We start from the raw sequence: 22342 nt of genomic DNA, 5'->3' as shown, positions 1-22342 counted from the left end.
AGCGGCCATAAAGATTAAATTCTTGTCCTTCATTCTTGTTTTTATTGAGTGGCACAAATGCACATGTAAATATTCAAGGTAACATTTATGCACCTTTAGCGGTGTGTAATTTGCTCATTGTCAATCCTATTGACCGTAGTATTGGGATAAATATAGAGAAAACAAGACTTTCTGTCGCACTGTGCAGAACATAAAGGAGCAGAGATGAAGCTCAGCCTGACAAATCCAACCTAAAACCTTCAGTTATTGCATTGCAACCTGGCATCGTGGTGAATAAATTAGTGTGAAATAAAACAATTTTCACAAGAGTCGACTTGCCGTTCAAGAAGTTTCTCAGGTTTCTGGACTTGCTTTCCTTTGATGACTGCATATCTCCAATCTGCTGCAACGCCTCCTGGTCGAAAGCAAACAAAACCGCTCCTACAAGAAAAGCAAAGTCACCCAACAATAAAAGTGCTTCACCTTTGGGTTGGTTTGCATCTGTTTATCGGCAGAGCCTCTTCCTCATTGACCTCTGGCCTCTGACAGCATGGGTCAGTGTGAACCTCCAATGAGATGGTTTTCCTCAGGGCCACAGGAAACATAAAGAGGAGAAAAGAACAGAGAAGTGTCTGTAGAGAAAGCAGTGACTTCCTGTCTGGTTTGTGATTCATCACAAGAACATAAAATTGATTTAAAACATATCTTAATGAGTAAATAAAATGAAAACTAGCAACATGAAACTCCAAAATGAACCACAGACGCCAAACAACAGCAGGAACTCACTGAAAAAATAGGAAATATTGACATTATGCAAAGATAAAATGTTATTTTCAGCAAATCTTCCAGTGATGAGAGACTACTTTAACCTGCTTCCAAACATTTTCTAAAAATTGTTACTGTTCTTAGTTCAAGTGCATAAATTTTGATTTAAATCCTTTTATAAAATTCTTTGATTTTTTTTTAGAAAATAATTTTACTTCTCTGCTGAATTTTTTCTCACTTAAATCAAGAAAACAGAATTTTATGGTAATAAAAAAATCACTTAATAAAATGCAGTGTCCATACTGATGTGTATATTCTTTTTTTCTGCTATAATTCATTATATCTAATGAATTACTTGTCAGATAGTGTGCCTTTTCTTCCTCGGAGTTCATTATTCATGATAATTAGACAACTCAGAGACGACAGCTCTAATAAACAGTGCTGGTTATCATTTTAATCCATGCTTGTTGCCATGGTAATCTGCATTTTTTAATTGTGCTGCTATAAGTGAGGTTAATTTGTTCAAGTTATTTTTCTCCATGTATTTCTATTAAAGGCTGATTATCTAAGAATAATCCTTTACAGATGACATAAACACACTGGTACATTTCTGACTGCCACGCTCACTTTGCAAATACCAATAAATGAGTCTAGATCTGCCATTTTATGCAGAAAACCTGCAGAAGAGAGAACAAACATGCCGTGGTCTCAATGATAAAAGTTTATATACATCAAACATATGGCTTACAATTGTGTTTAAAAGATTACAAATGCTCAGTCAACCCTGAATATGCTCAACAGTGTAAAAAAAAACAAAAAAACAAAAGACATAAAATACAAAACAGTCCCTGTACAAGGCAAATCTGCGTTTTTGGTTGTTTGAAAGTAAAGCAAGTCATTCTGGATAACATTCTGTATGCAGGAAATGGAATATTTAGCAGACTTAGAGTAAAGTACGGAGCTGGATATTGTCAGTTTCTATCCCTGCAGATAAAGTAAAGATACATAGAATTATATTTAGTCATTTAGGTAATTTAAAGGCAATACTATCTCAATATTTGGTCGATTTGTTCCACAATGCAAAATGATCATACTAAAGCCTATTTATGATTCAATGCCCATCAAAGACACATTTGTTGAACGCTGAATTTGGTACCAATTAAAACATATGAAAAGTACACATTTAAAGGGAAAATTAACTATCAAATAAAATCACTTTTAATCCTCCCACTAGGACTTTGGCTCCCAATTCAGGGTCACAAAATGCTTGTTGTTTTCTTTCACATTCTTGTAGTTGTGCACGGTGAATTCATCCACCAGTGTTGGACGGTTGATGCAGAGTTTTACTGTAACATCCTGAGGAAAAACATTCAGAGAAAATGACCTGAACTGTGGCGCAATGACGTGTGTCACAGCATGGTGACTACGTTCGAGTTTCTAGTCCATTGCATAATTGTTGCTCCCAAACCCACCCTGCTCGCTAGAATTTGCTCCCTGCAACTTCTTCCTCATCTCCAAAAGGAAATTCAAGATGAAAGGTTGCTGTTTTTACTCAGGTGATGTTTAGAAAAACAGAATGTCCAAGTAGTGTTTTAAGCGTTGTAGGAGCACTGGGAGCAGAGCATCACTGCACAAGGACACTACTGTAATGGGGATGGTGACCAAATTTAAATCAGGTACTTTTTTGATATTTATTGGTGCAATCTCTGAACTTATTAATCTCACCTTGTATTTTAAACCAAACAAGTTAAAGCAGACAAGCTGCTGCTTCATTGTAACATATTGGGAACCATTGTAGTGCTGATTTCACCAGCAAAGTTTACATTTAAAGGCAGGTTTGCCCAGTGCTGCCTTTTTGACCTCATATGATCTTAATATTGATACATATATGATTTATTTTTGGTTATTTATAAAATTATAAACACATTTCAGTCACGTAAAAACCTCATGGCTTGTTTTAGAACATCTGTGGTCAATGTTCTTTGTTTTGAAGACTCCCATTCTAAGTGCAGATGTGTATATAAAAAGTTTAAAGTTGTCTTCAGCGTAACAAAAACAGCTGCACCACAGATTATACATTCAGCTTTTAGAGAGCATTTTCTCCCCGATATGGATGCGGTATGTTGGAACTGATAGTTTGAATTTGCAGCATTTTGTTAATAAAGTGTACTCATAAGAAACTGTCTGGCATGGGCAATAAAAGATCTATTTGTTGATGCAGGTTTGTGTCCTGGAAAGGCACACTTTCATCTGTTGTAAAATGTCAACAAGAATGTAAGAAAAAGTCCAAAGTTCCACAAGAAGCCTTTCAGCTGCAGGCCGAGGATGAGTTCAGTTGCTGCAGCAGCAAACGATAAGTCTATAAAAGTGTCCTGGAGTAAGATGTCCTGCATTCTGACTCACTGTCAATACGAGTTTATAAAAATAGAGGATCCCTGTTTGTGGTCAGAGCATGGTGGTCTCAGTCTGCAGGATGGACTGGGCTCGGGAGTTCCTTGGAAACTGATTTTCGACGCCATTTCGGCTCATGGACGTGGCGTGTAGCCTGTAGTCCCGTCTGACGTACCGCTTCAGAGACAAACTCCTCCACGTCCTCCTCAGCTCACTCTGCACCTTTTCGTTCACAAAACAGAGTAAAGTTAAGTGTAATTACTGCAAGTATTCAGAAGATGTTTCACATTGTGCTCAGAACATTGACTCACTTCGCTGTTGAGGAAACAGTAGAGGACGGCAACGATTAAACCCTAAAAAAACACAAATGTTGCAGAGTCATCCATGTATGTTCAACTGATTTTAACATTTTTAACGAAGACTGGAAAATCTTGACATACCACGAGCTACAGAACAAATTAACTATCTGTTTGAATATTCTGGTTGCTGATACCTGGAAGGACCCGAGGCCGAGGTCGAAGAAGATCTTGATTTGCTTCATGTTCTTATCATCTGGCTCCATCAGGTAGAAGAACACCATGTAGTTCACCCCGAACAGAGGGATCAGCAGGAGGGTGGACTTCGCCAGGCGCCTGGTATAATAATGTGGAATAAACCACATCAGCCAAGAAATGCAAGAAAAGTCACATTTTTGTTCTGTTAAACTTTCTTATCATCATGCCTTAAAGTTGTATACTGCATGTCTCATAACATGCAGGAGGAAAAGATTCCTTTTTAAGAGTTGCCATTGCACTAAAGATCAATGATCGGAACGAAGGTGTCAATGGCTGGCAGCAAACACAGCATTAGTGGCAGCCACTGGAGTCCAAGGGGAACAACTAATTCTGTATAACAGGCATGGTGATGTTTCACAGTTCATCCTTAGATCTGACTTCATTTTAACTACCCATGAATTCACATATGATGACCTTATATGACTGCAGTGTTACCAGGGACTCTGCCAGCACCTGAAATCCATTTAAACTCCCTGCCTGTCCTGAGAAATAACGGTGACTATTATTAGAATTTTGTTAAACCAAACACAATGGACCTTATTCCCATCCACTCTATGTCTACACATGTAAGAGATGCAACAGTCTTATCTGACAGAAAACATGCTGGTTGAGCTGGACTTTGTTGACACTGGGAGGTCCAATCGACTGATAATGTGATAAGAGTTGCTTAACTAGCTGAGGGTGCAAGATACAGTGGACATTACATCATCAGGAACTCAGAGGTCAAATATCCCTCATTTCCTCTTTATACCTGTACTGTGATTGTTCGTTTCCTCCGACATCAGTGCAGCGCAGTTTCTGTACCAGGATACGGATGATGCTGATGAACAGGATGAAATTGATCTTGTAGAGAAACAACAGAGAGACAGTTACATTAGGAAAATATATTCTTCTATACCAGAAAGATTACAGTTTAATACATTAAATTTGTCTTTTTTAGAGACTAAGAATAGGTTAATTACAGTGCCTATAAAAAGTGGAATGCACAGGAATCAAGAGTGAACATCATGATGCCGCCACCACCATTCTTCACATCATGATGCTGCCACCACCATGCTTCACATCATGATGCTGCCACCACCGTGCTTCACATCATGATGCTGCCTCCACTATGTGGAACATCATGATGCTGCCACCACCGTGCTTCACATCATGATGCTGCCACCGCCGTGCTTCACATCATGATGCTGCCACCGCCGTGCTTCACATCATGATGCTGCCACCGCCGTGCTTCACATCATGATGCTGCCACCGCCGTGCTTCACATCATGATGCTGCCACCGCCGTGCTTCACATCATGATGCTGCCACCGCCGTGCTTCACATCATGATGCTGCCACCGCCGTGCTTCACATCATGATGCTGCCACCGCCGTGCTTCACATCATGATGTTGCCACCGCCATGCGTCACATCATGATGCTGCCACCACCATGCTTCACATCATGATGCTGCCACCACCATTCTTCACATCATGATGCTGCCACCACCATGCTTCACATCATGATGCTGCCACCGCCATGCTTCATTTTATGATGATGCCACCACCATGCTTCCCACATAAACTTGACTTGTGAAGAACAGGCAACAGTTGTTCTATAAACAGTGTCTCCCATCTTGGCTTCTAACTCCTTCAGAGGAGATATAGGTGTCTTGGTGGCCTAACTCATTAGTCTCTTTCTTGATTGATCATTAAGTTTTTGAAGACGACCTCCTCTAGACAGATTTATATACCTTCTTTCCATTTCTTAATGATAGATTTAACTGAACTCCAAGAGATATTCTGTTACTTGGAAGTTTTCTTGTATCCATCTCCTGACGTGCGCTTTTTAAAACCCTTTCATAGAGTTTCTTGTCTTCATAGTGGAGTTACTTCCTGGAGTACTGATTCACCAGTGACTGGACCCTCCAGATACAGGAGTCTTTATACCCATTTAATTCACTAAAATCACCTCCATTTAACTAACTGTATGATTTGTAGCACCAGTCGGTTGCATTTCTCCGTAAACAGTAGAGTTTTTTGCATCTGAAAAACAAGTGCAGAGTGCTCTTTTTACTGTTAGAAAAAGTAAAACCTTACAGGTCCAAACTGGCTCAGGTGATTCAGGTATGTGTCACTGAATAAATAATCCCTCCCTGTTTGTTAAAGGGATCATTCGGCAGTCTTGAATTGTACACAAACACGTGTTAAAGTGCATTTAAATGGAATAGAATACAGCCTCAGCCAAATTCAGCACGGCAGCATTAAATATGTCATCCGCAATTAATCAAGCTGAGCTGCACTGTGGCAAAAAAAGAGAAAAAAATACATTAATCAAAACAGAAAAGGAAAGTTCATGATGACAACTCGTTCTGATGGATCAGCTGCTGGCCAACATGTTTTGAAATAAGCTGCTGAGTGATTGAACCTTATCGGAGACTTATCTGTGTTTTTACTGTAGATGTTTTCTCGATGACTGAACTGCATTAAGACTGTTTATGAATGTTCATGTCAGATGGTGAGAGTACAAGAATGTACAGTGTAAAGAAGTACTGAGACATTTCACTTAAAGAGCAGCAATACATCAGTGTAAGTATCCAAATTAAACATACTTGTGATGCAAATTGGTCCCGAATACTGATTTCTTGTCGTCATGCTTAATGTAAAATTTTGTATGCAAAATCAAAGTTAGAATAACTGTAGAGAGTAAGAGTGACTTACTGTAAAGTAAGTCAAAACTTTACCCAAGTAAAAGAAGAATAGTGGCGCAGCAGATAAAAATGACACTGGATGTCAGTTTTTCATTAGGAGATTAAGCAAACTTTTTAAGTTGTAGAGTTTCCCTACATACACTTTAAAAATAACTTTTCAAAACAGTTATTAATTGTAAAATGTTCAGATTCAAACCTTAACTAATGTACACTATTTTTTACCTTATAAAATTAGTAATAAATAACATTATCTTATAGATATTTGCCGTTATTTGTATGTTAAGTTTGAAAAATAGGAGGACATTTTTGTTATTTTACACCTTCTCTCTGTTTTGTTAAATTATAGATAATATCTAGTAATATCATAGAGAAAAGTATTAATTAATCAAAAATCTGTACTTACAAACAGCAATTAGTTGTTTAACAGTGTGTGACCATAAAATTACACTGGTTTACAACATTTTATCAGCTAAAAATATCATTATTCTACAGATATTTGCTGGTATTGTCGCCATTTTTGAAACCATTTCTGATCATTACATTCAATATTCTGCCCTTTTAAAGCATCATTTTCTAGCACACTGGTTGTCATATTTTTATAATGTCTTCACAGATTTAAACTAGAAAAGCAGTCAGAGATCTAATGAGTTGGTCCTTGTTTCATCTCTGACCTTCCCTGAAAATTTCATCCAAATCCGTTATTCCGTTTTTGAGTAATGTTGCGCACAGACAGACGGACAAACGTACGCCGATTGTCACATAACTTTAAATTTATCTAAATCAGCGCTTCTGAGCAGCTACAGATACTTGAAACCCAAAAATTTAGTCATTAATTAAAGTTAATACTTTAAAAAGATGTGCTTTAGCTCATAGTAAAAGATGGACATTTTAAAATAAATACGGTAACAGCAAATGTTAGAAAGAAAAACTATTTCTCATCAGTCAGACTGGGATTCTGGTCTTTTTTTCTGAAATGGCCCAGAAATATCGAAGTTGCAGCCATGATAAGAGCCCTTTAAAAGCTAAAGAAAGGTCTTGAATGCTTCTTTCTTATCTCTGATTGTGGATTATATGCTGGTCCATCCTCTATGAAAGGGAAGCAGATAATGAAGTCCTAAAACTCCCTGCAGCAGCAGCATTTAAAGTGATGCACAGCAGACACACATCAAAAACATCCAGTGTTGAATTATTATCAAAGCACTGAGATCCTCAGAGCGCTACAGTGGATGGAAAATGTCACGAGGTCAAAGACAGAAGTGAAGGAGACTTTCAAAAGTGTTTAGGAAAAGACATCCGCGTTTGTTTTGACTAACTGACAGCAGCTTGAAACAAAACTCACAATGATGGACGCCATGATGGGCCAGTTGATGAGTCTATCAGGGACGGGGTTATCATTCACCTCCCAACACCTGCAAGACAGAAAATAGACAAAAGAGGTTTTTACTGTTTCATAAGCCAGAGATAGATGATGGTTTAAAAGCAAACTAAACAGCTTGTACATGAAATAATAAAAAAAAAACAATCAGTTATACTGTAGTCTCCTAAATTCTAAGTTCTACTGAATCAGGTTCCCCTTTTATTGCTTTTCAACACTGAATCATGGTCAGTTTAATTTGGCTTTTCTGACAAGAATTCACAAAGAAGACTCCGTTACAAACTGAAAACTAATTTCTACAAAGTAATGTCAATTAATTGAAAATATCAAAACATTAAATTAGCGATTGCAAAAGTATTCAGCCCCTTCAAGACATCATTAAGCCTTTGTGGATAGGTCTCAGTCACCTCATCTGGACGCTGCATGACACCATCATGATGCTGCCACCACCGTGCTTCACATCATGATACCGCCACCACCGTGTTTTATCATGATGCCGCCACCACCATGCTTCACATCATGATGCCACCACCGTGCTTCGCATCATGATGCTGCCACCATCAAGTTTCACATTATGATGCTGCCACCGCCATGTTTCACATCATGATTATGCTTCACATCATGATGCTGCCACCACCATGCTTCACAGTAGGGGATGGTACATTTATGATGGTGTGCAGTATATGTCATCCGACAAAGACAGTGTCTAATCTGATGGCCAAATGGGAAAACTTTGGTCTCATCAAACCGAAGAATCTTCTTCCACTTGACTTAAGAGTCTCCCAGTTGTAAAAATTCTTGTTGAATTGACCATGACTCAATGTTGAAAATCAATTAAAGAAGAAAAGTTAAACAGACACCATAACATGCCCTTATGTCTGTTCTGTTTTAGTTTTTCCACTTACAAGCAAGGAATTGTGTCATTTTTGTTTCATTTTGACCTATTTAGACTCATCTACCTGACATTCTATTGTTTTATTCCTGCAGAAATCCTATACATGCAGCCAGCAGACTCACCTCGTGTCCTCCAGGTTGACCCTACATATGATCCATGCCACCATGAAAACAAAAGGGATTCCTGAAAGTCAGAAGGAGAGATTGTGTTTAGATTCTCCGTCCGCCAGACACAGAACATCTCCAAAGAGTGCCACACAGGAAACATGGCGTTTACACACACATGTACATTAAACAGCTGCCGATGCACAATGGAGGAAGTGTTGGTAAAGTGTTGATGGATAGTGGAAGGGGGCGTTGCATGGCAGCGGCTGAGACAGAATGGAACAGAGGCCAGCAGACTGTTTACTGGCCGACCATAAATACAGCCATCCACTTCAGCTGCATGACGCACCGTCTGTGTGTTGTCGTTGTGTTTTGTGCAGAAACTCAGCCCGAGGTGACAAAGACATAAATCTTATCTGTCACCACCATCTCTGTCTGATCGATGGCAAGTCGTTTTAACTTGTTCATGCCGGGATAAATATTTGGCGGCATCTGGTTTTGCAGCTGGATGACAGTATTCCCTTCTCCTTCTGCAGCTACAGAAAATTTGCAATGACAGAATAAAAAGTTCGACAAGATTCGTAAAGACTGCAAATATCACAAGTAGTTGGACTATAGTAAGTTAAGTATTATTTATATTTTGTATTTGGTTGTTGTTTTGCTTGTTTGCTGTATCCTTTCTGATTGTGGACAAATTATGCTTCAATCACAGCATGGAAATATGGAAAATGGTTGATAAAATAGTAAAAAAAAAGTTTTGTGCAGAAATGATGCAAAGAGCTCGGTCGGGTGATTTTTTTTTAATTGGAAATTTTGCATGTTAATGTTTTTGTTTTCAGTACAAACCACAGCTTCCCTTCCAAAGCATGCACTGTTGCATGCAGTACATATTCAATCTAAGCATAGCAGTGTCATAACATAGGCATGAAACTTTGACCCTCCTGCTCATGCTGCTGATCTGTTGTGTGCGATTTGACGTAAAAAGAAAACCCTGTGCTGTCATCTGTCAACGGAGACGTCTCTGCTCATACTGGTTTATACAAGTGTGAGGCTCCATGAAGACTGTGATTAATCTCTCATTGTGCAGAGTATTGTGGGCCAGAACAGCAAGAAAAAAGTATCACCCTTGTATTGTTGGCACACTGCTTTTGACACACACTCACCGGCCACTTTGTTAGGTACACCTGTTCAATCGCTTGTTAACACAAATACCTAATCAGCTAATTACATGGTAGAAACTCATTACATGTAAGCATGTAGACGTGGTGAATACAACTTGCTGAAGTTCAAAGCAAGCATCAGAATGGGGAAGTATAGTATAGTGGAACACACCCTGAATCCAAGTTACTGGACCACCTACACAGAAATGCTGGTACCATAAGCGGAACTATACATCTAAAGCTGGTCCCCATCGAAGCTCCATCTTGAACTGCTTCGCAAACTGAAAATGTATTTTTCGCTTTGCCAATGTGAACAGCTTTGCCACATTAGAATCACAACAAGAACTATTATTCGTCTTGTAACTGATAACAGGCCATGAAACTTCATTTCCCCTCTAGATATATAACGTGTTATTCAGTGCATCTAACTTTTTGCAAGAAAACGAATACATGTATTTCCCAAAATGTCTCCTCGTGTAGCTGCTTTAAAGGCATATTTGGACTTCATACACTCTGATATCTTTGTGAAAATAACAGGAGGCGTCCCCCATTGGCATTTTAAAGCAGTAATTAGATTGCTAAAACAATAAGGAATGAGAATGAGCTCTTCTTTCTCTTCCTCTTTTGGTCGGAAAACCACAGAATTGTGCATCACAGACATCATCAGCTGTGAAAAACACACAAAGACTGAATAAATGAATGAATTCAAGCTGATTTAATGTATAAATGAAAATGCCTAGATGCAGACAAATTGTAGTTCTTTTACTGCATCCGTATATTTCAATAATTTACTGCTTTTATCACTGCTTCCCATTACGCAGCTTCAAGGTTGGTAAAATCCTCTTACGCTACTTATTTTATGCACATTAGTCCATTAGAAGTCAGTCTTGTTTACTTGGCAGCATTTAAATCCTTTGCAGCTCTGTTAGAAATAACCTTCTCTGGGTTTGGATAAAATTTGGCTGAACGATAAAGTTTGAAATCTTTTAATAGGTTGTTTTAATGAAAGTGAGGTTTTCTGAACTGGAATCGTGGTCAAAACGGGGGACAATATGGACATAAAAAAATCATTAAATACTGGATGAAGTCACGGTGCAGCGTACCCCAGCCGATGAGCATGTAGATGGAGAGGTGGGTGGAGTAGCGGTGGATGACCAGCAGCAGCGTGTGCAGGTAGAGACCTTCGACCAGCAGCCAGAAGAAGTTGGCCATGATGAAGTAGTTGAAGAACACCAGACTGGCCTTACAGCCCACCTACAACAACAACAGGATTTATTACACACATGGAGCAGTTTGTGCAATAAAACTAAATATAACAACATTAAAGTATAAAAGCATGAATTAAATAATGACAAAAACATCCAGATTTACTCTTTCAGAAATTATTTTGTAGATAATTGTTGCAGAAGACGATGAATCTAGAAGTTAACATGCCTACACACTGATTCCATCCCATCCAACACGTCATTGGTTGGTAAAAGGTTTGGAACTTCAGTGCTTTGCAACTGTTTAAAAGCTGATTTGTGTTTTTTGCTTCAGAATTTTATGCTTTTCTTCCTCTAGCTGCTAAACATTTACTCCCAGTGACACCTGAGAGAATTATAGCTCAGTTTTAAGGTATGATGCTGCAGGAATCTTGTTAATCTGACTTTTAACCTGGCTGGACATGATGATTATGAGCCTGGACTTGAGTAATCACAACCTCGCTATCACGTCCTCCCGTTTTTCCTGCCTCTAGCTACACTGCAGCTTTCAAATAAGGCAAAAAACTCCAGTACTGAGCAACTTTCATACAGTTCTGTCAAGGTAGTATGAGTCTGAATGAGCAGCCTGGCTACTTCTCTGCAAAAGTCACAACAGCAGTCAGACTTAGCAGCATAATTGTACCACTTTTAACAAGGTACAAGTCTGAACTGCATGCAATCGAATTAACAAATGCTCAAGTATTTAAATGGCAGAGTTACAGGTAAGTTTTTCACTCATTTCACTGCCAATATTGGTCCAAAAACATCACAGAAAGAAAAAGATATTAAAACAAAAACATTTTTTCTCCTGCAATTTCAGATTTATTACAAACTACAAAATCCACAAGAATTAAAAATGTCTTCAACAAAGACTCTGTAAAAGGTCAGATTAATCAGACTCACTAACAACAAAGTTTACAACGGCTGAAGCTTAGTTCGTTGCTTCTAGCTGTTTAGGAGTGTTTCCTCTGAGTTTATTAAACACATGCAGCATCAGACAGCAGCAGGATCCATTTAAGTGTCTCCAAAAGAGACTTTATTATAAACCAGAAAAGCACTCAGAGAGCACAGTCCTCCTCCAAGACTGCTCATTCCCCCATATGTCAGAAATGCAGGATTTGTTTATTAATTATTGATGATCAGAAATCACAACACCATAGAATGTGTCCATTTAATATAGATGTACCTACAAACAAAATGACCTTGCGCACAGGTGTGTATTATGCATGTGTTCATTATGTACGGATACCGAATCGCATGACCTAAATATGTAGCGGGTGGCAGGAATTGATGGGACTCAGAAACACCCCCACAATTTAATCAATTGTTCCTTGTATGATTTCCAACAGATGAGTCCCGATACGTCCACAGCGGTGGATTTGTAGTAGGATCGCAATCGTGTGATCGTCAGCAGGCAGCTGACGTAGTGTTCACTTGTTGTCATAGTTACAGTGACGCCGTGACGCTATCTCGCAATGATACAGAAATCTTTAACAAATCCGTGGATCCAGAATATAAGCCGCATCACTGCCAGAATCTAATCACTTGGTCCTTGTGTCATTTCTGACCTTCCCTGGAAATTCAATCCAAATCCGCTGGTCCGTTTTTGAGTAATGTTGCTAACAGTCGAACAGACGGACAAACGTACACCGATCGTCACATAACTCCATCGCATTCATTGGCAGAGTAATTATCCCCAAAATGAAGACAGGATGGATCACAATATGTAGTTTTCTTCACCTCAGACAGGTGACACCGAATCATAGTTTATCAGCTGAAGTTAAATCCTTCGTTACATAGTGAATATACATTTAGTCTCTTGTTTCCTAGTGTATCAAAAAGCATTATGCATTACTTGAGGTACTATCCACTCTCATATGTATGACAAATATGGTACTGTGAAAACAATAAACGTAATAACAAAATGTCATCACGTTAACAGATTGTAGAAGCAGCAATGTTACAAATCCCATGCCTGCAAAGGGCTCAGATGTTGTCATAGCTTCAGTAAAATAAACAAGTGTTTTGTTTGTGTGTGTTTGTGGTCACCAGTGAGGGTTGCGTGCTGCAGTCGGTGGTTTCATCTTCGGAGAACAGCAGCGAGTCTTTTACCAGCACGGCCGCGGCTCGCAGCATGAACGACACAAACAAGTTGAGATGGATGTAGTTCCTCATGCAGTGGAGCCTCCTGCACACAGCACACACGCAGAAAAATGCTGTGAAGTGTGTTTACACAGAGTGTCAGGGTGTGAATCCAGTGAAGGATGTGGTATCTAAACACGCCGATAGCCGCCGAGCGAACAGCTGGAAAAGATCCAGCAGCTGAGTTTCACAGCTGTCTACAGCAAACTGTTATCACCCCGAGAGCACTGCCTGTTAGGACGCATGTGTGTTCAACAGAGTATAAATAGGACTCTATTATATAACCTGAGGAATCCCTAATACATCCTGAGCTAATTCGACCACGTTTCAAGGTTGCACAAAAAGTCTGTCTTTAAAGGGAGAAATGACTTCTGAAGTATTTATGAACTAACTTCACACGAAGAAGCAGCATTGGAGAGGTGATCAGAAAGTTGTGGGACTGTTGGTGTTGGGTGTACATTGGTCACACGAACAGTTGTGTTCAAAATAATAGCAGTCCAACATCATGTTTGGTAGAAATAATTCACTAGTAGGTGTAATAGAGTAACAGAAAACCAACAGACCCAACAGTCATGACATGGATGCTGTTGATTCTGTGCAACTGAATCATTAATTGAAAGGGGCAAGTTGAAAATAATAGCAGTTCAATTAGTGAGGTCATTCATTCTGTGGAAGACAGGTGTCAAACAGGTGAACCTCATGTAAAGATGAAGGCAGCAACCGTTGTACATGCTGGTTATAGTGCATCATTCTCTGAGTAAAATTGGTCGTTCCAGACAATGTTCAAAAGAATTTTGGTTAAAAAGTTCAATGGAGAGGGGAAACCATATAAAGAAGTGCTCAAAATGACAGGCTGCTGAGCTAAAATGATCTCACATGGTTTAAAATGGCAACTGACACCAGAAAGATGTGGAAGAAAATGGAAAACTACCATTCAAATGGATCAAAGAACAGCCAAAATGGCAAAGACTCAATCAATGATCAGTTACAGGGAGATCAAAGAAAGTTACCTTTGAGGACTGTGATCATTAGAAGATGCCTATGAGAAGAAAAGCTACGGCTAATGACATGTGATGAGGAGGTTACAATATTATAAAGATCTTGAGCTTTTTATGTTCAGAAAAGTCCGCAACGGTCAATTTGCAGTAGGATCGCAATCATGTGATCGTCAGCAGGCAGCTGACGTAGTGTTCACTTGTCGTCATAGTTACAGTGGCCGCTATCTTGCAATGATACAGAAATCTTTAACAAATCCATGAATCCAGACTATAAGCCACATCACTGCCAAAATCTAATCACTTGGTCCTTGTGTCATTTCGGACCTTCCCTGAAAATTTCATCCAAATCTGTCAGTCCGTTTTTGAGTAATGTTGCGCACAGACAGACAGACAGACAAACCAACCCCGATCATCACATAGCTCCGCTGAGGCTCCACCTCCTTAGCAGAGTAATAAATAAACATAACTCACCTTTGTTTTTGTCCTGCAGAGGGTGTTGCGGCAGTATTTCTTCATCTTTATTGGTTATTTCTTGAGATTGGGCCTCTCCCAGTAGATGTTTGGAGCCAATCATTGCTTCTAAATGTCATTTCAGTTTCCCGAGTTATAGAGAATCATGGTGCACGCTTGTATTTGTAAATATGGAGGCCTGAGGAGGCTCCTGCAGAGGGTTTGTGTGCTGTTTTTGCGTGATCGGTGTTTGATGAGTGTGTTTACCTGAACAAACAGATGATGACGGTGCTGGTGAACAGACTGATTAGCGACAGGCTGTGGCCCAGAGTGGACAGAATCTGCACCACTTTGTAGAAGATTAACTGCACACAGAATAAAGAAAATTACTCACTGGTCGTTAAATCAGGAGAAAACATCAAGCTACATCAGCCACTTAATGTGAAGGCCAGCTGTGTGGGCTTCCACAGAGCACAATATGGTAACTGCTCATGAAAAGGTCTCTCTTACTCATTTTCATTGCAATATAAAGTCCTGCACCTCTAAGGAAACAGAACATCCACAAGTCAAAAACATGTTCTGTACAGTATATCATCATTATAATGCCTAAATCATAAAAAAGAGAGACAAAAACAGTTAATTTGTTTTACTAAAATGGGAAAAAAACAACTATAAACAGCATATATGACATTTTTTCAAGTGCCCAAAGGCGTTGCAGACAGTGGAAAAAATTCAGGCTCTACATAATATAGATATTTTACTATTTACATTTCTACAACTTCTTCAAACTGTGCATTTTTCACACTCCTCTAGAAAGATGCTTCACCATGCTGAATGTATCTTCCAACAACTTGCTGCTCTGTTCACCTTTTTTAACCACCATCTCACCAACTTGTTTCTGTTCTGCTCTGTGTAAACACTGCCTGCAGTTCATCAGAAAATTTTTAAAAACAGCCATTAGTGAGACCAAAAAGCACCAAAGTCCATGTCGGAGTTCATAAAATGTTCGAGCTCATTTCCTGGAGAGAAAAATGCCCCGTCCAGGCAATTTATCCCACAGCAGTCGACACCGATGAGACGCTATCAGCAGCAACCCTCCTGCTTCTTTTTCCAGAGGATCTTTCACAATGAGGTCGGGACCAGAACGAGGATCTGGTCCATCTCAAAACAGCTCTCTTTAGACTCAGAGCTACAGATTTGGACTGTGAGGTTGTTCATGCTGCCCACTATATATATATTTATATGTATATATATATGTGAGTGTGTGTCGGTGCCTGGCGTTCGTCGCTCTCTCGTCATGTATAAACAACATTCCTCACGTCCGACACACCATCTGGCAATTAACTAAGAGTACACACACACACAAACAGTCTACATATAGCTTACAGTCGCACAAACACTACACGAGCATATTTACACATGTAAAAATAGACACATGATGCAACACAGCTTTAATCAACATGACTAATGTACTTATCGGTTCAACAGCCCTTTAAAGAAGCGACGACCAGCCACTTTTTGATTGCATTTAGTGAGTATTACTTGTTTTTCTAAATTTTTTGGAGACGTTCTTATCGTCTCTGACCCTCTTTTAATATTTCTTTCCTCCCATATTTCTTTCTTAAATGTTTGACAAGTCCTTCACTCTGCCCATTTGTCCTTAATTCTCCTCATCTTTCAGTCTCGCTTCTCAGTCCATGCTTTCTTATTGCTCTCCATTTTACTTTTCATTCTCATTTTCTTGCATCTTTATTTCCTTCCTTCACCCTTCCCTTCTTTTTTTTTGCTTTGTCTTTCTTTCCTTCTCACAAATTGAATCTCTAGACTTTATTGGAATTTTTGATTACTAACTTTTAATCTAAAAGTAAGCCATCTTGACAATTCTTGGTATTTGTGTGTTTCTTTAATTTATGGTAAATGACAAAAGCACTGAAAACATCCAGCAAGATGTCCAAACAATTTTTCTGCAGTACTGCCGTACTACAATACTCCAAATCTTGACATTTTCAGTTTGCAGCTCAGAGAGTCTTGTAGTTTCTTGTAATAAAGGGAATTTTGAGGTTTGTGGTGATGCGTAGATAGCAGAATTGGAGGAGAAAGCGGCGTAAAATGTGCACATTTATACCCATAGTCTACATCCGGTGAGTCAGACTAACCTGGTTTTAACATTCACCTAACTACAAATGTGATTGCAGCCAGGAACCACTGACATGAGATTACTAACTCCACATCAGTAGGTGGTGTAAATCACATCTAGTTTGTTTAGTAATGTCTTTGGTATTATGTCCTGGGTCACAGTGTGGAAGCTTCATCATCTTGGCGGTGGCTGACTCTAAAACTCCTGGCTAATCCAAAAATGAGCAAAGAAGGGGAGTATGAGTGGAGCTGAGACGAACCATGCAAAGGTTTCTGAGTCACAGACTGTCTGATGACGGCACCCTCTTGTCACATAATGCAGCCACAACCTTTATTACGTACGAGTTTAAGCTTTGATATTATTTAAATGAGTGAGTTCTATAAAAATTTAACCCCTGTAAAGTTGCCATGAATGAAGATGTTAGCTACAGAGACCAAAACTGTTCTTGGTACCACGATGTAATCATGTTTATTTCTGCTGGAAAGTTGAACATTTTAACATGGAGGTCTATGGGGATTGACTCGTCTCTGAAACCAGCCTCTAGTGGACATTTTAGGAACTGCAGCTTTTGGCACATCCATATTGGAGTCATTTTTCAGTCCTGGACGTTGTCGCTTGTTAATCGACCTAACAATAGATATCATAAGCTCTTTGAGGTGCTCAAAATTGAACGTTTTCATCCTTGCAACAGACAAATTATCAGCTATGTAGCTGTAATATAGTAGCCTCATAGTTTAAATATTTAGTAAAACTAAGCCCTACTTCAGAACTACTTTTGGTGGTGCTTAAATTTAGCATATATTTTGACTTTAAAACTGTACTTCAAAGCCCCAACACAGCTTCAACACTACAACTGCTGAATTTGCTGCCATTATTTAGCCATTATTTAAGCTAAATAATAAAACATTTGTAAGTCACAGTGGAATCAAAGACATGTTTATGTCAAGGATCTGTCCTGCAACCCTAATTTCCTTCTGATTAATTACAATAACTTTCATAACAATAATTAATTCTAATGTCAAAGGAAAGGATTTACCTCGATAAAACAGCAAAATGTGAAAATATAATTTGCAAACAAACACAAAAATTGGCTCTTAGGTTGCATTATATGAACAGCTGCTGGATCAGGCTCCGAAACCCAGGAAAAAGTATTATTAATCAGGACATTTGTTATTTACTTTTAGCAGACATGTTATTATCTGCTATAAAGCTGGACATTTTAACATGGAGGTCTATGGGGACTGACTCGCTTCTGGAACCAGCCTCTAGTGGACATCTGAGGAAGTGCAGCTTTTGGGACCAGGATAATTACCGTCTTTCTGCAGAATGATGGTGTGACGGAGGCAAATCTAAGCATCTAAAGTGCCTAAAACGTTTTTTCACAGAATTTCTCTCTGCTTACTTCAAACCAGCACTGACAAAACATAAACAAGCAGGAATCTTTGGTACGAATGTGATGCAAAAAAGAGACCGTTTAAGGAAAATCTTTCCACTGTGGCATTGGGACTTTGACTGCAGTAATGAGTTTCGGTATTGGGTCCACCGGTCTCTATCCGTCCACTGTAAATATTCACACGAACAGACGAATATCTGAGCATACACAGACAGTGACAGCCTGGCATCGGCTTCTCATTCCTCAGTTTGATTCTCAGGCCTTCTGGCTAGAAGCTGATGACCTGCTGCCTTCTATGTCCAGTAACTCTGGCTTCCTCTGTGACACCACAGAATTAAAGCCATGTTGAACTTCAGGCTTAAACAGCTTCCTGGCTACGGTGGAAATCTACTGGACTCTCTTTATCTCCTGCTCCTGTGTTGTGTTTTAAATCAAAATGAGGCATGACAGAGACTCAAGTCCTGGTTTTTAAAAAGTATTCCTGGCTAAAATTATCCAGCTTGAAGGCTGATCTGTTAATCCTGAATGATGTTATCATCTGTTAAATAAAGAAACTGATGTCATTTGTTCAATACCATTTTTGTCTGCTGTTAACATCAGAAAATACCAATAAATACGGTCGGATGTTGGTGCATAAATGGCAATATGTGTGGAAAAAAGCTTATAGCAAACTGTTAAAATTAGTGTGTGACCTCTTGTCCATACACTATCATTCAGTTGTTTGGGGTGCCTTAGAAATGCCCTCATTTTTGAAAGAAAAGCAGCTTTTTTTCAATGAAGATAACATTAAATTAATCATAAATCCAGTGTAGTCATTGTTAATGTGGTAAATGACTATTCTAGCTGGAAACAGCTGATTTCTAATGGAATATCTCCATAGGGGTACAGAGGAACATTTCCAGCAACCATCACTCCTGTGTTCTAATGCTACATTGTGTTAGATAATGGTGTTGAAAGGTTAATTGATAATTAGAAAACCCTTGTGTAGTTATGTTAGCACATGAATTAAAGTGTGAGTTTTCATGGAAAACATGAAGTTGTCTGGGTGACCCCAAACTTTTGAACAGTAATGTAAGTACCATTTCTCACATTGCTTTATCTAAATTACTGCTAGGGTTAAAAAAAAAAAAAAAAAAAAGATCTAATACTACAGAAATAAACTACAAATAGGGCACAAAAGTATTAGAAAATTGGGGAGTAGGACTTTTGTTTATCCTGTTTTCCCTGATTAATCCTCTGGTGACCCCTCAGATTAAACAGGTGACCCTGTGAGTCTGGGAACTAAACCAGCTAAATGCATTCAGAATAAACAGAAAAATGCTGCTTACATGTCGATGCATCAGTATTTACAGTCTAATAATATCAGTCACAGGGGACGTTCTGCTGTGGATTTATGATTTGTTGCTGATATTTCTGCATTTTTACTTGATCTGAGAACTTTTCCTTGTTGCTTCGGTCCATCAGAAAGACGACCTTCTGTATCTGCAGTCGAGTGCCAGCGCTGACTCCTGGACTCGGCAGAATATATTCCAGATGGAAAACCTTCGTCTCTTCAACAGGAAGCGAACAGAAGCTTCAGGGAGTCGGACAGCGGGAATGCCACACCTGAGGGCTCTGGAGAGGATCAGGGCCAGCTGTGTGCATTTAAACCTGCACTTCTACATCATGTTTGAGAGCTTTAGACCTCGACTGTGAGGACGTTTGAGTCTTTAAAGGTTTCAGGGTTCAGGTTTCAGTCAGGTTTGAGTTACAGCTTCAAAATTTTGCCTCCGTACATCACCTTAATGGATTCAAAACAATGTGATTTGAGACTTTCTGCCCAGTAAACAAGTTTATTTAAACTTTCAGTGGCTGCTTTCTGTTGTTTTCAGTCACCGTTGACTTTTCTGTCATTTTCAGTTGCGATTAGCTTCTGTTTTTACTCACTGTTCACGCTTGTTTTTATTTTCAGTCAGGCTTTTCTGTCATTTTTAGATGCTGTTTACATCCATTTCAGTCACCATTTTCTGCCTTTTTCAGTCGCTGTTTACTTTTAGTGATTGTTTTTTTGCCATTTTCAGGTGCTGTTTTTGGTCAGTTTTCAGGTTTACTATTCTGTCATTTCTAATTTAGTTGCTGTTTGATTTAGTTTATAGTCCCTTTTATTCTGCTATTTTCAGTAGCTGTTTCCTGTCATTTTCAGTTGTTGTTTGTTTTTACTTGCTATTTTCTGCTGTTTAATTTAATATTCAGTTGTTAACTTTTGTTTTAGTCGCTGTTTATTTTCATTTTTAGTTGCTTTTTTAAAATCATTTCCAGCCACTGTTTTGTCACTGACTCCTGTCCTTTATTAGTCGCTACTTTTGCTTTCACTTGCTATTCTGTCATTTTCACCCACTGTTACATTCATTGTCAGATGTTGTTTGCTTTTGTTTCAATCACTGTTTTCTGTCCTTTTCTGTCACTGTTTACTTTTGTTTTCATTTCATTTTCATTGCATTCATAAATGAGTTAAATAAAAGTCTATATAATGAAAACTACCAAAAAAACAATAGATTTAATGAATAAGAAAACTTCTCTCGTATTTCACCGTGAATTAGGCTGAAAGTGTGTCACAAATGTGAAAGAAAACAATCAGTAGAAACCTCCCTGAACGTAAGGAAAAAACTATTTATAATTTACAATCTGTTGCTAAATTGTGCCTTTGTGCAATAAAATTAGTGTGAATGTCAGATTAAAAAGGAAAACACGGTAAAAGTTGTTTCTGTGGGTTTGTGATGAAACCACGTTTTATCTAATAACCGACTCCTTGAAAGTTTAATTTTCAGCCGATAATTGAGGAACAATATGCAGAAAATGGCAAAAAAAAAAAAGCACCTTACTATGAGCTACTTTGTCTAATTCAGTGTCTCTGCCAGTTTTGGGACTAAAACTAACTTTTAGTGCCGATCAGATTCATCTTCATGCATCAAGTCGCGGCAGGTTTACGTTAGAAAGTTCTGCTGTTTTTGTTGCGTGACACTGATGGATCTCTGCTGGGTTTCTCTATACAAGGAAGTATTGCACAAACTGCCCTTTAATCTAGTTTCTGCAACAGCTTCAGCTCTCACTCAGGCACACGTGTGATTTCTGCAACAGATGGATGTATTAGCCACAGTGCTGCTACTACAACTGCTTGTTAGGGTAGGGCAAAGCAAATGTTATCCACATTGCTGCTGCTACTATTACAACTAGTTAAATTACTACTACAACTATTACTACTACTACTACTACCACTGTCAAAGTTAACGGTAGCCACAATGCTACTACTGCAGCTACTACTACTACTAGTTAAACTTCTACAACTATTACTATGACTACTACTATTACTACCACCAGTGTCAAAGCTAATGTTTGCCACAGTGCTGCTACTACTACTACAAGATAAACTACTACTACAAACATTACTACCACTACTGCAAATGTCACTACTTCTGATTCATGCCAATGTGAAGAAAAGCACTTTAACAGAATAAAAAATGTGATTCTAGAGCAGAAAAAATGAAAAATAAAAACCAGTAGGAGTGTGTGGTATGATGTCAGGGAGACAATAATGGTTCCGGATATTCTCCTAAACTTGGATGTTAGTCGCTCGTTTAATGCTCAGTGTGAAACAAAAGGTTGTGGTATGCAGCAATAACTGGGAAGGTCAGAAAATAAGCTTCGTGGCCTCAAGGCAACAGGATACAAACACACACATGAAAGACCAAAAAGGACAATACAGCAGCAGAAAAAAAAAACACAAAAGTGTAACAGAAGTCTGAGAAGAAAAAAATAACGTGAGTCGACCCCTTTTTTCCTCAACTACCTGCAACGTTCACGGGGTCAAAAGTGTCATTCAGATTGATAATCCTCCACAGAGTGGGCTGAAGGGGGGCAAAGTTTCAAGTAGATTTCCCTTCATCTAGAGAAGAATCAGATATGAGAACAGACGAGGGATTAGAGAGACGATTGTGCCAAGACCTGGACCTGAACCTCCACTCTGCCGCAGTCTAAGCCCATGTCTCGACACCAGTCCACAGGTCAGGATGCACTGAAAATCTCTGAGC

The 22342-nt window shown here is 38.9% G+C and overlaps 1 protein-coding gene across 1 annotated transcript in view; it reads right to left on the bottom strand.

The window, feature by feature from the left end:
• Positions 1 to 1450: 1450 nt before the first annotated feature.
• vipr2 (vasoactive intestinal peptide receptor 2) overlaps positions 1451 to 22342 on the bottom strand; it is a 37049-nt gene continuing 16157 nt past the window's right edge. The window contains exons 5-13 of the mRNA XM_023287756.3: positions 15013 to 15110; positions 13205 to 13343; positions 11015 to 11165; positions 8770 to 8830; positions 7717 to 7786; positions 4441 to 4532; positions 3629 to 3767; positions 3447 to 3488; positions 1451 to 3357 (exon numbers count right to left, since the gene is read on the bottom strand). Coding sequence (XP_023143524.2) covers positions 3190 to 3357; positions 3447 to 3488; positions 3629 to 3767; positions 4441 to 4532; positions 7717 to 7786; positions 8770 to 8830; positions 11015 to 11165; positions 13205 to 13343; positions 15013 to 15110 — 960 coding nt within the window. The 3' untranslated portion in view covers positions 1451 to 3189. The remainder of the gene's footprint in view (positions 3358 to 3446; positions 3489 to 3628; positions 3768 to 4440; positions 4533 to 7716; positions 7787 to 8769; positions 8831 to 11014; positions 11166 to 13204; positions 13344 to 15012; positions 15111 to 22342) is intronic.

This window comes from Amphiprion ocellaris, chromosome 22, assembly GCF_022539595.1.
Source record: "Amphiprion ocellaris isolate individual 3 ecotype Okinawa chromosome 22, ASM2253959v1, whole genome shotgun sequence".
Lineage (NCBI taxonomy): Eukaryota > Metazoa > Chordata > Actinopteri > Pomacentridae > Amphiprion > Amphiprion ocellaris.
The sequence above is the reverse complement of the archived record's forward strand: the minus strand, read 5'-3'. Positions and strand labels throughout refer to the sequence as shown.